General features: G+C 38.3%; 2 protein-coding genes across 2 annotated transcripts; one reads left to right on the plus strand and one right to left on the minus strand.

Moving 5' to 3' along the window:
- The first annotated feature begins 13,140 nt into the window (after positions 1-13,140).
- Positions 13,141-14,281, plus strand: LOC110688855 (uncharacterized protein At4g04775-like). Its single transcript, XM_021865613.1, has 2 exons — positions 13,141-13,237; positions 13,518-14,281. Exon 2 carries the CDS (start codon positions 13,524-13,526, stop codon positions 13,995-13,997), a length of 474 nt encoding a protein of 157 aa, XP_021721305.1. The 5' UTR covers positions 13,141-13,237; positions 13,518-13,523; the 3' UTR covers positions 13,998-14,281.
- A 25-nt stretch (positions 14,282-14,306) lies between these two features.
- LOC110688889 lies at positions 14,307-16,967 on the minus strand. Its single transcript, XM_021865649.1, has 3 exons — positions 16,519-16,967; positions 14,687-16,214; positions 14,307-14,567 (listed from the first exon to the last, which is right to left on the minus strand). The coding sequence occupies exons 2-3, from the start codon at positions 16,211-16,213 to the stop codon at positions 14,307-14,309; spliced, it is 1,788 nt and encodes a 595-aa protein (XP_021721341.1). The 5' UTR covers position 16,214; positions 16,519-16,967.
- Between the last annotated feature and the right edge of the window lie 657 nt (positions 16,968-17,624).

Here is a 17,624-nt window from a genome sequence, read left to right on the forward strand (position 1 = left end):
TGCAATTTTCGAGGGTTTTTTTCGTTTTTACGAAAAATATTAAGTCTTTCTAACCTTGAAAATTAATTGCATATTTATGGTGGTTATGTAATTGGTTCAATACATATTTTATATGCAATTTTAAACCTCTTTAGGCATGATTACTTTGTAGTAATTTGTGCTTGAAAGCTTGGTTTTATTTTTCACATATTTGCAAACTAATTGCATTAAGTGTGAAATTGTTGTTCTTTAAGGCTTCCAAGTATTAAAGATTCAATCTTTAATTATGATTAAGTGATTGAAACTTTAAATTACTAAATTCCATGAATTTTTTGTTAAACTTTGTTGATTTAATCATTTTTTAGTTGATTGGAATCATAAAGTTTGAAACTTTGTGATAGAAAATTGTTTATCTTCACATTGGAAGATATAATTTTTCAAAGATTCACAAGTATTAAAGTTGGAATCTTTATTGAACTTATGTTCATTTTTCCTACTCCCTCTTATTTTGTCAAAAACTCAAGGTTAATTTGAATTAATTAAATTAATAGTGAGTAATTTCCCTCTTATTTTTGTTGCACCAAGTTAAACCAATTTAATTCAAGAATGGTTCTTGGGAATTATTTTGGTTACATGCACTTTGAAAATTTTATTTAAGTTGGACTTGTTTAAATTTTTTATTTTTCTCAAATGAATTAGTTCTAAAATTGATTTAGAATTAATAATTATGTCACGCAAAATTGGGATCAAAATCCCGAGGCTATGGCATGCGAAACGAGGCAAGAACATCACTTGGCTAGCCGAGCTGCATAGCAGCCCGCATGTGGCTGCCAAGGATGGTGCCCCGTGCTTCCGCGCAAGCTCATGCGTGGCTGCTGCTTGCTGCCAGCAGCATGGTGTTGTGCGCGCTGTGCGTGCTGCCTTGCTTGGCTGGCCGCGGCTGGTGCAAGCACGAGCACATTGGTGCATGGCTTGGGACTTGGTGCATGCGTCGTGTAATTAGGGATATGCGTAGACGTTGCTTGCGAAGCAATGTAGTGCAATGAGTTCATATAACATGGCCATCAAGGGCCACGTTATTGATGTGTGAAAGTTCGCTGATGTAGGCGGTGTAACGCTTAGCGACATCGGGCCCACTCCCACGTTCATTGAGCATCAAACGATTGTGCGGAATGTGAGCACTCCATGTCTTAGTGCTAGGCACTTAGACACTTTGGACTACGTAATTTTATTTTGCTTGAATTGTTGTTTTAATTATTTTATTAATCTAATTTGTTTTAATTATTTTAATAAATTTTGGAGGCTAGGCCTCAGTTTTCAGCGGCATTGGTAAAATTTATTTTGACAAATTTTGGGTTTTACCGGCTTAATTAATTGGATTGATTAAGTTGGATGTGGAATTTAGTGGGAGCTTCAAATGTTAATTGCGCTTATTTACATAACCGGTTAAAAACAACTTTGACTAGTTTTAATTAGGCGTGTTAATTGGATTAACCACCTAGATTAGTTACTAGTTCACGCGTGTTTATGCATTGTTACTTGTTTATCGTTGTAAAATGCATGGGCTATTCACAAATAGTGAATGGATGAATGGAATGTATATTCTCTCACAGGTTTTATGAAATGGCAACTAGTGGGGCCCGATTAGGATAGAAAATACGGACTGCGATACGTGATGTATTTTTGTAAATCTAAATACGGTCTGCAAACTGTTGAGTATTTTTGTACCTTAATATTTAGATTAGTCCTAATCGTAGATACTAGCAGTTGCATTTAATTATGGTCAAGTCTTGAAGATGGAGGTTCTTGGAAGACGTAGCCATGAAGTTGTAAATGAAGACCTTTTGAAGATTGAAGATCTCAAGGGATCATGCTAGTTGCCAAATGCATCTATATTTATGTTTTTCGATAAATATATATGTTTATGTATAAGAATTATATGTTAGATGCATGTTTAGGATTTCGTATGTTGTGATGATTAATTAAGTTCACTTAAATCAACTAATATAGAAACACTAGGTCCCCAAATATTGAGTAAAACTTGCCATTCCAAAACAACACTTACCAACCGAAGGAGGGTAGTGGTGGGCTACGCCAAAGCAAGGCATCACTACCTCTCCTAGGAGCGTAAGGCATACCGGGTTTGCAAGTTGGTTTTGGTTGTACTCAATGATATGAGTGATGGAGTCCTAACATGTCGTGGCAAAGTGAATAAATTGTTGAGAGAGCATTAGATGCGACAATTTATTCAACCAAGAGTGGCTTGGAGCCATAAGCAAAGCGTTGATTACCTTAGGAGATTGAGTGTTAAGACAAGCCAAAGCATGCTTAACCACTCTTTGTTTCTTCGGATCTTGGAATCGACTTATGCTCACCCAAAATGGGGACAATTTTAAATGTGTGAATAAGACGTTTTAAATAAGTTTGATTAAAAATGCATGAATTCAATCTTATTTAATATCATGAATGGTTTTTCATTTCAAATTCTTTCAATTGTAGAATCATGTCTTCAAATAACTCAAACAACCAATTCTCGTTACGCTCAATTCTCGACAAGGAGAAGTTGAGTGGGCCAAATTTTCTTGATTGGCAAAGGAATTTGCGAATTGTTCTCATGCAAGAGCAAAAGGAATATGTCCTTGATGAGGAAATGCCTGAGGCTCCCAATGAGAAGGTGACTCAGGCAGCCCTAAATCGATGGCAAAGTGTCAATCGAGATGTCAAATGCATCATGTTGGCCACAATGTCACCTGAGCTTCAAAAGACTTTCTTTGAGAAGGAGACAACTTTTGAGATCATTTCTGAACTGCAGAATAGGTTTCAAGAGCAGGCCCGAACTGAAAGGTTTGAAACCCACAGGCAAATCCTTGAGAGCAAGCTCAAGAAAGGAGAGCCAGTCAGCCCACATGTACTCAAAATGATAGGATTGTTTGAGAACATGGGAAGGCTTGATGCGGGGTATTCAACCGAGATGGCAATTGACATCATTCTCCACTTGCTGCACAAAGGCTATGATCAGTTCAAGATGAACTATAACATGCACAGCATGGAGAAAACCCTCACCGAGCTTCATGGTATGTTGAAGCAAGTAGAGCAAACGCTCAAGGATGAGGGGAAGCATGATATGCTCATGACTAAAAAGGGCAAGCCGTTTGTAGGGAATATTTCATTTATTATCCCTATCTTGAACCCCACTGTGATCATACACTAAAGTACAGTGGCGTCCAAAGGGGAAGAAAATAGAGCAAAAGAGTCGCCAACAAGTTTTAGGAACTTGTAAACCGTTCACAAGATGAAGGTTACACCCCTTAACGATCCAGGAGATCGTCAACTCCAATAGGTCTTGAACCATGACTGGTAGTTCGGGGATGAAGGTACAAATCCAACCTAAAAGAGATTGAACCTGCCCTAATAATAGGCCTCTACTTTATTCTGATCGTATTCATATGCGCTTTCTGACTAACATGCAAACAATAGATTAACCCTAAACATGTTTAATCTATGTTGGTTGAATATTAATGCACAAATAAATCTATTATTGGCGATCTCTTGAATTATAATCAAATTAACCCTAAACAAGATTATTAATTATCTTATTAAGAATGATTACAAGTACCAATTCCCTTTAAACATGCATAAAAAGGCGTGATCAAGAAATAACAATAAATATTATCAAGCAACATAATAATAATCACAACAATTATTATAACAATTATAATCATAATAATAATAATTATAACAATAATTATAACAGTTATAATCATGAATCATAAAAATAATCATAATAATGTTAAAGCATAGTAATAGCAAGATCCTAGGCATGACACTAACAAGATTAATAACAAACCCTAGCATGTCACTAAACAATTAAAACCAAAGCTTTAGCCCTAACATGATACTAACATGAATAAATATTAGGAAGAACATAAAAGGCACCATACTTTTAATCATACTTGATATTAAAGTTACCCTAGACATGATACTAGGAAGATCAAAACGCCCTAACATAACATTAGGAAAACATCCTAACATGATACTAGGAATCAAAATAACAATCTAAGCATGATTTCTATATCATAATATCAATTAAACCATTAAAGTACTTACTTGGATGCCTCGTACCTCTTTCTAATAACAAAATACACGCGTTAGTAACTTCAAGGAAAATAATAAAACAATTAAATTAAATAATTAAAATAGAGATTTGGGACCAAACCCTCAGAAATTAAAAACCTTTCACGTCTAGGGCGAAGGCAACTTTGAATATGGCTAGGTGTATCTAAGTCTTGTGAGTGCGGAATTTTGTATTTGAGAAAAACTAGTTTAGAAAATAGAGAGAGAGAGAGATCAAGAATTTCTTGATAAGAGTTGGTGAGAATTGGTGAATGAAAACGGAGTTTTTAGAAGGCTATTTACAGAGAAAATCAGCAAAAAAGATAGAAAATCGAAACAGAGTTCTGACACGCAAAAATGAGGTTAGCGCCAGACGCTGACATTAGCGCCAGGCGCTAACGCTAGCGCCAGGCGCCAAGCTTAGCGTCAGGCGCTAATGCTGGCGTTTGGCGCTAACTTAATTATTGACGCGTTTTCTAAAAATCAGATAGAAATTGCCGTACAGGAAGATAAAATCGTATTTTCCTCAAAAACATTCTTTTATTCTGATTAAAACTCTAAAAAGTCAACAAAAGTCAATTTATCAATGCTAATTGAATTAGGAATGAAAAGAACCTTCTAGAAGAATCTAGAAGACTAAAACCATTCCTAATTGCATTAGGAATGATAAATCCATATTTGGCCCTCCTCTAGATCATTGGGCCGCATACAAGGCTCAAACCGGGCCCAGTTCACTAACTTGGCCATAACTTCCTCAATACTCATCGGAATTGGGCTTATAATATATCGTCGGAGAGGTATTTTCAATCCCTATCCAACTATACTACTATTGGACCCATATCATGGACCAACCAAACTGGATTGGCTGTTTTCTTAAAATAGGTTTTCAAAAACAGAGAGAAGAGAAAAGAAATTAACTATCCGCAACACTAAACTTTTCACACTTTCACTTCATTCGATTATGATTCGACGTGAAAGGTACTCATCATTGGGTTTGGTTTTGGGGAGACACAAATGGGTGTCTACACCGTTCAAATTCTCAGGCAAGAAGAAGAAAGGCTTTAAAGGGAAGGGCAAGAGAAAAACCTTTCCGCCTAAGTCTAAAGCTACCAAGGATAACAAAGAAAAGAAGGTAGCATCTTCTAAATCTTATTCTGAATGTTTCTACTGTAAGAATAAGGGACATTGGAAGAGAGATTGCCTCAAGTTCAAGGAAGATAAGAAGAACGGAACCTTTACTTCTGAATCAGGTATGTTCGTTATAGATTTAACTTCACTAGCTTAGCATCATGGGTATTAGATACCGAATGTGGCTCACACCTTTGTTCCACTTCTCATGGACTAAGGAACTCTAGAAGGCTAGAGAAAGGAGAGTTTGAACTCCGGGTCAGCAATGGAGCCTGAATTAGTGTCGTATCCGTAGGAACTCTCATTTTGTCTTTGCCCACCAGGATAGTTTTGGAACTATATAATGTTTATTATGTTCCTAACATTACCAAAAACATCATTTCAATTTCGGCGTTGGACGCCAAGGGTTTTGAATTCCGAGTAAAAGACAATGAATGTTCGTTTTATCTCGATAATGTTTTATATGGTATTGCACATTCTAAAAATGGTCTTTATGTGCTTGATCTAGACAAACAAGTTTATAATGTGAATAATACTAACAAAAGATCTAAGATCATAGAGTCAAACCAAACTTACTTGTGGCATTGTCGTATTGGCCACATTAACATCAAACGCATCAAGAGACTTCTACAGGAAGGTGTTCTTGACTCTTTCAATTTAGAATCTTTTGAGAATTGTGAGGGAAGTTTATTAGGCAAGATGATTAAGCAGCCATTCTCCAAGATGGGAGAAAGGGAACGAGACTTATTAGGTCTAATACGCACTGATGTATGTGGACCAATGAGCTCCACCACAAGAAATGGACACCGATATTTTATCACCTTCACATATGACTATAGTAGATATGGTTATGTCTACCTAATGTCGCATAAATCTGAATTGTTTGAAAAGTTCAAAGAATTTCAGAGTGAAGTTGAAAATCAGCTTGGCAAGAAAATCAAAGCCCTTCGATCGGATCGAGGTGGTGAATACTTGAGCCAAGAATTTGATGACCATATGAAAGAAAAGGGTATACTTTCAGAATTGACACCTCCAGGAACTCCACAATGGAACGGAGTATCCGAAAGGAGAAATCGGACCTTGTTAGACATGGTATGATCAACAATGGGTCTTAGTGATATTCCTATCTCTTTATGGGGACACGCACTTATAACTGCGGCACTAACACTGAACTGTGCACCATCAAAAGCTGTAGAAAAGACTGCATATGAATTATGGACAAAGAAACCTCCTAGGTTGTCTTTTCGAAAGATATGGGGATGCGAAGCATATGTCAAGAAATTAATTTTTGAAAAACTTCATCCCAAATCTGACAAGGTTTACTTTGTGGGCTACCCAAAAGAAAACAAAGGGTATTACTTCTACAACTAATCGGAGAACAAAGTGTTTGTTGCTCGCGATGGTGTCTTTTTGGAGAAGGAACACCTTTCAAAAATGACAAGTGGGAGGAAAATCGAACTCGACGAAGTTCGTGAGGATGAGCAACAAAATCAGAATGACAGTCAAGGTGCTCAAACAACATCTGTTGACGCAGGTCAAAATGCTCAAAATGTGCAAAGTCAAACCGACAATGCAAATGCTCAATCCATTACCCTAAGTAGGTCTCAGAGGCTAAGATCTCAACCTGATAGATATCTTGGTTTAGTATTACCCGAGATCTCAGAGGACATCCTGATTATGGATGGAGATGAACCGGCAACCTACAAGCAAGCGATGGCAAGCACCGATTCTGCTAAATGGCATGAGGGCATGAGATCTGAAATGGATTCCATGTTTGAAAATCAAGTCTGGGACTTGGTTGACTTACCCGAAGGATATACACCTATCAGATGTAAGTGGATTTTCAAGATGAAAACCGACAAAGATGGAAATGTATTCATTTACAAAGCTAGATTGGTGGCAAAAGGTTACAAAGAAGTTCATGGTATTGATTACGATGAAACCTTTTCACCAGTCACAATGCTTAAATCCGTTCGGATCCTCCTAGCAATTGCTGCACATTACAATTATGAAGTATGGCAGATGGACGTCAAAACCGCTTTCCTAAATGGTATTTTGGAAGAAACAGTGTACATGACACATCCTGAAGGTTTTGTCGACCAAGACAATGATGGGAAGGTTTGTAAGCTTAAGAAGTTCATTTGTGGACTAAAGCAAGCTAGCAGAAGTTGGAATCTGCGATTCGGTGAAGCCATCGGGAAGTTTGGTTTTATCAAGAATCCAGATGAATCTTGTGTTTACAAGAAGGTCAGTGGGAGTGACATCGCCTTCCTAGTCTTATATGTTGATGACATATTGCTCATTGGAAACAACATTCCATTGTTAGAGTCTGTAAAGACCTGGCTTGGAAAATGCTTCTCAATGAAAGACTTAGGAGAGGCTTAGTACATACTAGGCATCAAGATCTATAGGGATAGATTAAAAAGGATGATTGGATTGAGTCAAAGTACTTATATTGATAAGGTACTTGCTCGATTTGGCATGGAGGAGGCCAAGAGAGGTCACTTGCCAATGTCACATGGCATAACCCTGAGCAAGAACCAGTGTCCACAGACACCTGATGAGCGGGAAAGAATGAATCTGATTCCATATGATTCGCTTATTGGATCGATCATGCATGCCATGATATGTACTAGGCCATATGTATCGTATGCCTTGAGTGCTACGAGCCGTTACCAATCAGATCCAGGAAAGGCCCATTAGACTGCGGCCAAGAATATCCTAAAGTACCTGAAAAGGAACAAGGATAAATTCATAAGTTCATTAGTGAACTTGATGTTGTACCCTCCATAAAGGGTCCAATAGCCCTCTATTGTGACAAAAATGGAGCTATTGCTCAGGCCAGAGAGCCAAGGGAACATCAGAAAGTCAAACATGTCAAACGACGTTTTCACATGATTCGAGAATGGAAATCAGAAGGTGAAATTAGAATTTGCAAAGTTGGAACGGATGACAATGTAGCCGATCCACTTACTAAACCTTTGCCTCAAGTGAAGCACAACAAGCACGTTGAGGCAATGGGAATCAGGCATGTAGGAGACTGGCTTTGATTTCCTTGTTTAGTGTTTTAGTTAAATTTTGAACATTTAATGTAAGACATTAAGAAAAATCATTCAAGTATTGGAGTAATATTAATTTCATGCAATATTTTATCACTCCGTTTGCTATTTAATTGTGGTTTAGGATTAAATAATGAGTCATTCGATTCTTGGAATATTCAAAATAGGGTATCAAGACCAGTCTTCGTAAGGAAACACCTATTAAGTGAACATTGAATATTATAATCGAAAATTATCCCTAATCAAGGTCATTTAAACAATGGACGATTAACGACCAATTGAGATTAGTGTGTAGTCTGATTTATAGCACCGTTTCTTGTGCTACGAGGACATGATTGTTATAAACCATTTGCACAGGTATTGGTTTAGAACCATACTGGATCGACCTATGAGAATACTTTAAGAGATTAAAAATCGTCATAAGTATACTTCTCATTATGGCTATCAGAACCTATTTCCTCGATCATGAGTATTGTGAGTTCTCTTGTTTGAGTACTAGTCCGCTTTGATGTTGTCAAACGTCTTCCGTAATAGGGGATTATAACGGCAACACTCGGGCGGCTAGGTCGTCTCAGTAAGAGGAGCTACATTACAAGACTGGGAATGTCCCCCTACTAAAATAGGGAAGATGTCTTTGTTGTATACAAGGCCTCTCGTAGAGCGAGACTGTAAAAACGCATGGCCGTGCTCGGATGGATTTTAGAAATCATCTATTTATTGACATTCGGACTTGGAATCGAGAAACACTTCTGAACGTAATAAGGATGACGAAATAATCTTACCTTATAGTTCATGAAGAGACATTAAGTGACATAGGAAAAAGGATGTACACTAAATGCGCACTTGTCCGGAAGGACAAGCGGGAGATTGAAAGGAATGGTGTCCTTTGAACAAGTGTACTATTCCGTTAGTGGGTTCAGAATTATTAGAAAGCTAATATATTCAGTAAGGTCAAGTGATCGGAATGCCTGGGTGGAGGCCGCTTCCGATCAGTAATATTAATGCATAATTAATATTACAGCTTAATCTTGACTGAACCCTTCGGGTCACACCCAAGCAACTAACGAACCAAAGCGACTAATTAATTATGAATTAATTAATAAGTCAACCGAGTAATTAATATTTAGACGTCGGGAATTCGAGCTTAGAGCGTCGAAACCGAACGTCGGAAGTTGAGTCGAAAAATAGTAAAAGACGAGACATGAAAATAATAAATCAACAAAGACCAAAATACTCTAGCATCAGGATGCCCCGAGTAAACCGAGTGCTAGGGGAATATGACCCAGCATGGTGGCTAGCATGCGCACCAAGCCGAGCCTAGGCTAGCTGGTGCGTGCTAACGCACCAATGCTAGCATTGCAAGGCCGGCCGCGCCAACCACAGCACTGCTGGGCCAAGGCACAAGGCTAGCAGTAGCTCTCAGCAGCAGCCTGCATCTTTGGTGCGTGGCTCGCTGGCTGAGAGCACGAGCAGCCTGCAAAAGCTGTTGGGCTTGCTGGCTGGCAGCGCTAGCAGCCCGCACGCTTGTGCTGGGCCTACTAGGCAGCCGCGCCTAGGCAGCCCACCTTGGGTGCCTTGGTGCCCAAGTGTGGGTGCCATATGGTACGATTTTAGAGGAGGTTGAAAGGCTGTGTTGGCTGGTTTTTGGAGAGGGAGTGGGGAGCAAGTTTGGTCCCCCCTCCTCCAAATGGTCCTCACCTAACCTCTCACATGAGCTTGACACTTGTTAATTTATTACTAGTTTGATTATTAATTTTATTTTAGTTTTAAAATAAAATGGAAAAATCAAATTCTCCCACATTGATGGGAGAGCTTTTCACTCTCTTATTTTCCCTATAAATACCCAAGTTGGGGTATTGGGAAAATCACTTGAGTGAGAGTTGAAAAAGGCACCACCATTGTGAAAACCTTTGAACTCATTAATCACTCGGGTTTTTGGTTGGGCCTTGCTAACTCCAAGGCATTGGACCATTTTCGGTGGTCGGATTGTGGGTGGACTATCGTAGGAGGTCGTCGTATTTTCGAGGCTTGCTTTCGAAGTAAGAGCTCGTTCTGTTTGGGCGAAGCACGCTCCAAAGGTAATTATCTTATCTTAATCTTGTGATTAATTTATGTTTTATGGTTTTATTAATTGCAAGTGGTTCTTTGGGTCGGTGTTGTTTCCGCGTTAAGTTGGACTTACCAAACCCCAACATCTAGAGATGTCATATTCAACGATGGAGCACAATGGCAATGGAACGAGAGCAGTCCAGAAGTTCAAGATCTAGAATGAAGTTCCTGCATTAGTCATTCCACCTTTAAGCCTTGATCAAGGCGAAGGCCCAAGTAACCCAAGATCAACACCAAGCAGCCCAAGATCACCAAAAAGAAGCCCAAGGTCACCCATCAAGCTCAATTTAACACCAGAATCAAGTCCAACACAAGAAGATCAACGATCACAACGACCCAGGCGTCCTCCTATGTACTTGGATATATATCAGTGTAATCATGTTATCATGGCCCTCATCGCCAGCGAACCTCAAGGCTTCCAAGAGACAACACAAGAAGAAAAATGGATTGACGCCATGAATGAAGAAATCAAGATGATCGAGAAGAACCACATATGGGAGCTTGTTGAAAGGCCTTGAGACAAAGAAATAATAGGCTTCAAATGGGTCTACAAGATCAAATTCAATGACGATGGCTCCATTCAAAAATACAAGGCTCGCCTAGTTTCAAAAGGCTATTCACAACAACTCGGAGTTGATTTCAACGAGACATATGCTCCAATTGTTCGAATGGAGACGATCAGGTCAGTCCTTGCACTCGTAGCTCAACTTTCATTACAAGTTATTCAATTAGATGTCAAATAAGCTTTTCTTAATGGCAAGCTAAAAAAAGAAGTATATGTTGAGTAACTTCAAGGATATGTAATCGAAGGCAAAGAGGAAAAGGTGTATCGCCTTCGAAAGGTCCTCTATGGGCTTAAGCAGGCTCCTCGTGCGTGGAACAACAATATTGATGGCTATCTTATTCAAAATGGGTTTATAAAAATCTCAAGTGAGCCATCACTCTACATCAAAACCCAAGGGCCACACGATTTTCTCATCTTGTGCCTTTATGTAGATGATCTTATCTACATGGGAACTAACTAAAAAATGATCGAAGATTTCAAGAAAGCAATGACGTCAAAATATGATATGACGGAACTTGGAGCTATAAAATACTTCCTTGGCATGCAAGTAAAGCAAAGTCCAGGAAGAATTTTTCTCTCATAAGAGAAATATGTTGAAGATATGCTCAAAATTTCAACATGAGCGATTGCGAGACAATGGCGACACCAATGGCTACGAATGAGAAATTCTCCAAATATGATGGAAAGGAGAAAGTAGATGAATCGCTCTTCGTAGCATGGTCAGATCTCTCATCTATCTCACAAACACAAGGCCCGACATAGTACATGCAGTCAGCATTGTCTCTAGGTTCATGAGTGAACTTAGCTAGACACATCTTGCAGCAGTAAAGAGGATTCTCGGGAATATCAAAGGGAAGAAGAGCCATGGAATAATGTATGAGTTCGAGATCGACTACAAGCTCACATGCTACACATACATCGACTGGGCTGGAAGCTTTGATGATCGAAGAAGTACGAGTGGATATGTGTTCTAGATAGGGTCGAAGTCCATCTCCTGGTCATCAAAGAAACAGGCAACGGGGGTACTATCATCATCAGAAGCAGACTACATATCGGATACAAGCGCAGCATGTGAAGCAGTCCGGCTAAGGAGAATTCTTCAAGATCTACGACAAGACACGGAAGATCCAACAACCATCCATTGTGACAATATGTCAGCTATTACCATGACAAAGGAATCTAGTTTTCCATAGTTGTACAAAGCATACTGAGATACGACACCACTTCATCCGAGAATTGGTCAAAAAATTAAGAGATCGAGCTACAATTCTGCAAGACAGGGGAGCAACTCGTAGATATATTCACCAAAGCACTTCAAACAGACAAATTCTTCCAATTTCGAAAACAACACGGAGTTCAAGATTTTTCAGATTAAAGGGGAGTGTTGAAAATACTAATCTAGAAAAATCTATGATAAAATATCCTAGAAATAATTAGAAAGCTAGCAAAAACAATAGCCAAGAAATATCTTGAAAGAATTAAAAAAGCGACATAGAGGTAGTATAAATATGTGTGTTGCATGCTCTCATTAGTAAAAAAAGCCATATAATACAAAAAGCCTTTTCCACAAAAAGTCATCAATCTCCTCTTAATTTTTCATACTAAGGGTTTGTTCTCATACGTTGAAATTCAGTTCAGTTCATTTCAGCTCCTAATTTCCTTCTCTTTTAAAATATTCATTCCAGTTCAGTTCAGCTCAGTTCAGCTCCTAATTTCCTTCTCTTATAAAATATTCAATTCAATTCAGTTCAGTTCAGCTGAATTCAGTCAATGAGAACAGGCCCTGACATCTTCAATATTCACATCTTTAATATTTATTAATTAACTAGAACCAATAACTTACTACTACTTCCGCTAAACAATTCTAACATTTATTTAGGATAAAGAGTTTCAATTAGAGTTGGGAATTATTATAAGGGTATTTTCATTTTTACCACCTTCAAATAATGACTTTGTCGAATTTACCACCTCCAAAAAAAAAAACATTTACTTTACCACCTCATAAAAAAATTAAACATCAGTTTTACCACCTCATCTGAGCTCAGGTGACGGAAAACGCTTGTGGGGCCCAGCATAACGGCTAGTTTTTGATTTTTTCCCAAATTTCTCTCGATTTCCCTTTTATTTAAACCTAGATCTTCATTTGTACACCAAATTCTTGCAGATTGGAAATTAATTTTTGCGATTTTCTTCACAAATCAGTGTTTTTGGGCAACCTTAACAATCCCAAACCCTCTAATTATCAAACAATCAATTGAACTCCTCGACAACAAGCATCAAAAAGGTAAGCCATTGTCGTTCATTCTCTAGCAATTTTCGTGATTTCTGTTGTAATTTTTTGGCAATTCGTTGCATGATTATGTTGCATTTGCTAAGAGTAATTGAAATTGGGCGTTTTGTGAGGTCAATTAAACCCCAATTTGAATTAAAATACTTAGGGTTCATGTAAGATTAAATTAGATTGGGGGTTTTTGTTATGTGAATTGGCTACTGAAATTAGGGTTATATTATGGTGATTGTGTTCAAATACAATTAATTTCATTCTTTTTCTTACTGAATTTCAGAAGGGAATGTCTTCAGTTAGCATGTCACCCTCAAAGGAGAAAAAATGCCAATGTGGAGTTCCAATGTCTAGGCTGACTGCTTGGACTAAGGAGAACCCAGGACGCAAGTTTAGGACCTGCAAATTCTATGATCCTGTGACTGAGTCAAGGGGGTGTAAAGCTTTTGAGTGGGTGGATCAACCAGATGGAACACCTTGGCAAACAGAGGTGATTAACAACTTGCTGCTGGACAAGAAACTAATGAAGGGAGAGCTGAATGACATGAAGAGGGAAGTTGATGATGTTAGTGGACAAAGGAGGTGCTTGCTCAATGAGATTGACAGCTTGAAGATGAAATGCAAAGCTCTTAGCTCAGACAGGAAGAAGATGATCAAGGAAGTGCATGGCAGCAATGCAACAACAAAGAAAATGCTCACAGTACATGCTATTGTTGTGTTTTGTTGTTTTGGTTTGGTACTGGCTATGTATTTTAGATCTTAGGTTCATTTAGGAATGCTTAGAAACAAAAAAAATCCCCAACTTATGTTGTGTTTTGTTGAATTATTATGTGTGGATGTTGGGATGACATTTCTTGTACTACTTTTAACAAAATCAATGAGAAATGGAACTTTTTGGTAGAAACATATCACAATTAGTATTAGTACTTGCAACACAATGTTTGAAATTGTTTTACATTGGCTGAGACAAAAGTTAAGGCACCTTTGTGCAAAATCATTGTTCAACTATCATTGTTCAACTACCAAATAAACTTGGTTGTCTATTACAAAATACTAATGAGTAGACCTAGGGTCACAGTTGATTGAGATCCTTGTCCTTCTTGCTTGTCATTACATGAAGCTTGGACCTGGTCTGTATTTTGACTTTGGGAGGAGTAGTTGTTGGCACTCTTGTGGGCTGACTCAGGCTCCTGTTGCTCCTGGTAACAGGTTGAGTTGGCAAAGGCTCTGTTCTTGTTGCAGGCTGGCTTGACACAGCAGTTGCAGGTGCAGCATTACTTGACCCAGCCTGTGCTGTTGTTGGAGGCTGATATTGTGGCAACTTCAGTGCAGCCTGCAATCACAGTATGACAAGACTCAGAAACAAAGCCACTAAATACACTCAAGTCACAAAATACACAAAATACCTATCTTGCTGCTTTCTCTTCACTTTTCTTTCTCTGTTCCTTAAGCCAAGGAGTCTGCATTTGTGGCCTTGGAGTATGTAATTTTGATCCCCAAGTCATTCAAGGCCCTGTCCTGAATCTGTTTAATCTTCCATCTGGGGTTGCCCCTGAACTCCTCCAAGTACCTGTCAGCAAGGAACTCTGCTGTCACCTTGTTGTTCATTTTACTCCTAACACACCTATGCTTCAGCCTTAGTGTCTTAATTTTCCAAGCCTCTGATTTCACAAGCCTTGTTGCATAAAACTTGAACCTACACCTAACACCCTTACTACATGTACACTTCACTATCCTACAACTGTTCTTGTTATACACACACTTGCATTTCCTTTTGCAATATGCTGTTAGCCTCTTTAAATCATTGTGAAGAAGGTAATACTCATACCTATTTTCAATTGCATGTTGTCTCAAAGCTTTTCTCATTGTTTGCACATCACTGAACCTTTGACCAACTACAAATTTGATAGCCCTTTCAAAGTCTGTCTCAGGGTTAAACCAAGTAACACTACCCTGATCATCATCTGAATCACCTTCCACACTCTTTAGCTCATCAGAATCACAAGTTGCCTCCTCTTCAACCCTCACTTCAATTTTCTGTAGATTTCTTTCTATGTCAAACCCTGTGTCCTCATCATCACTTTGATCCCCTCCTTCAGTAACTCCCCTCAAACTTCCTTTCACCTCACTGTTAATATGGTCTACATTTTTCTTCAACCACTGTTCATCATCATCAGAGTATAAGTCCTCCTCTCCCTCATCAACTTCTAACTCAAAATCACTCAACTCAGAATCAGAAGACTCTGTATCACCATCCTCATCACTAAACACATCACTGTCATCCCTTAAGCTCCTCACTCTTTCTTTTATTTTTCTCACTAAATTAGCAAAATTTCCAGTCTCATCCCCAACCTTAGCCTTACCCTTATCTGCAGCAGTGAGTTTACCCTTCCCTTTATGTGTATTAGCATTCACTTCCTCTGCCCTAGGAAGCCTCTCCTCAGCCTCTCTGTCATGTATAACAATGCCTTTTAACCTAGGGCTTCTCCTAAATGGCTCTTCTTCAGTGGGCTTACTAAGTTCTGGGCTGGGTTTGTATACTTTAGGCCCACCAAACCTCTTTTTCAGTTCCTTCCTTTGTGCAGGGGTTAGCTCATTCCCAGATATACATTTGAAGGGTGTTTTGTTAGTCCCTTCAATTGGCTCATGACTGGTAACATACATCTCACATGCCCCCTCTTTGTTCACCGACTCTAGGAAACCATTCACCTCACCATCAACAAGCTCCCTTTTACCATTCACCCAAGACTTGCCCTTTTGTTTATACCAGCAACTAAACCCCCTAGGAACCTTCACATTCACATACACAAACCCATGTATAGCTGCTTGCCTCAAAAAGTGTACATCTATCTTATTTTTTTCCACCTTTCTCATCCAATAAACCCACCCACCATCCCAAGTTAACACCCTCCTATTTTTACCAGCTAAAGAAGGTATAAAGGCACCCCCTACTGTAATTTTTAAGTCCACTGTGTCCATTCTGTAACAACACCAACAAAAGCACACACAACAATAATCAATTTCAGTAATTACAGTAAACAACAAAAACCAATTCACCAATTACAGCAAGTAAAAGCAATTCACATTGACTATGCACTAAATTAACAGTAACCAAGTAAATCTAATTAACTAATTATTTAACAAATGCACACTCTAATTCAGTCAAAGATTCGCATAATTAGGGTTTATAATACTTTAATTCACAGATTCCCCAAAAAGGCATACTTTACCCCAATTGACAACCATAAATCCAACGAAATGTACTAATAAAGGGTTTAAAGTACCTCTTGTAGTCAGGAATCTCGATTTCTGTCAGCAAATTACCAAGCTTTTGGTCCCCTCACCCTGTGGAAGATGACAAGAGAAGATGATGTGTTGCAATTTTGTGGTTCCAGCTCGATTTCAACCACCCAAATTGATCTAGGGTTTCAGTTTTTACAGAGAGAAAGAGAAAATTCAAAGGAGAGAGAAGCAGTTACAGTGAGAATCAAGAAAAATCAAAGGAAAGAGAGACGAAAATTGATGAGGAAGTGAGAAATTTGGTGAGACATTGATTATGGAAGGTGGAAGGTGAGAAAAGGAGGAGACAGAGGGAAATCGATTTTAAAAGAATTAAATTGGAGGGAAGTGACAGTTAACTGGGCCCCACAAGCGTTTTCCGTCACCTGAGCTCAGATGAGGTGGTAAAACTGATGTTTAATTTTTTTATGAGGTGGTAAAGTAAATGTTTTTTTTTTGGAGGTGGTAAATTCGACAAAGTCATTATTTGAAGGTGGTAAAAATGAAAATACCCTTATTATAATAAGAAGAAATCCATAAAGCATTTTAGAGTAGGCAAGTACTGAGATTAGTGAGATATAAAAATTCAGTTTATCATATCCAAACATCAAGAATACATCTAAGAGTAATGCAGCAAGGGCTAAAGAAAATGAGAAACTTTACATTTCATTGAAAAAATGAAAATAGATAAAGAGCACAAAATGACAATTGAGTAACATCGAAAAAATAAGATAGAAAGATGGGCAAACTGAAATTCAACCCTGACTTCCCATTCATAATTCATTCAGATTCTTCGCGTCCAAGATAATTCATCTAACTAGGAAGTATTTGTTAAGATAATAATTGGGAAATATTGTATAATATCTTTAGGTTCCTAGTTATGTTAATATTCTATCTTATTCCTAATTATGTTAGGGTTAGGAATATCTTTGTACCTATATATATATCTTCATATGTGAATGAGAAAGTTAAGTCGTTCAATCATATTCTCTCCATATTTTAACATGGTATCAAGAGCTTAGGTGAGAAAAAAAAAATAATAATAAATTAAACGTGAGGAAATACAGAGGGCCGTGAGAGATGACAAAGAATGAGAATGAGAATCAATCTC

The sequence above is a fragment of the Chenopodium quinoa genome, unplaced genomic scaffold (genome assembly GCF_001683475.1).
Source record: "Chenopodium quinoa cultivar QQ74 unplaced genomic scaffold, ASM168347v1, whole genome shotgun sequence".
Lineage (NCBI taxonomy): Eukaryota > Viridiplantae > Streptophyta > Magnoliopsida > Caryophyllales > Amaranthaceae > Chenopodium > Chenopodium quinoa.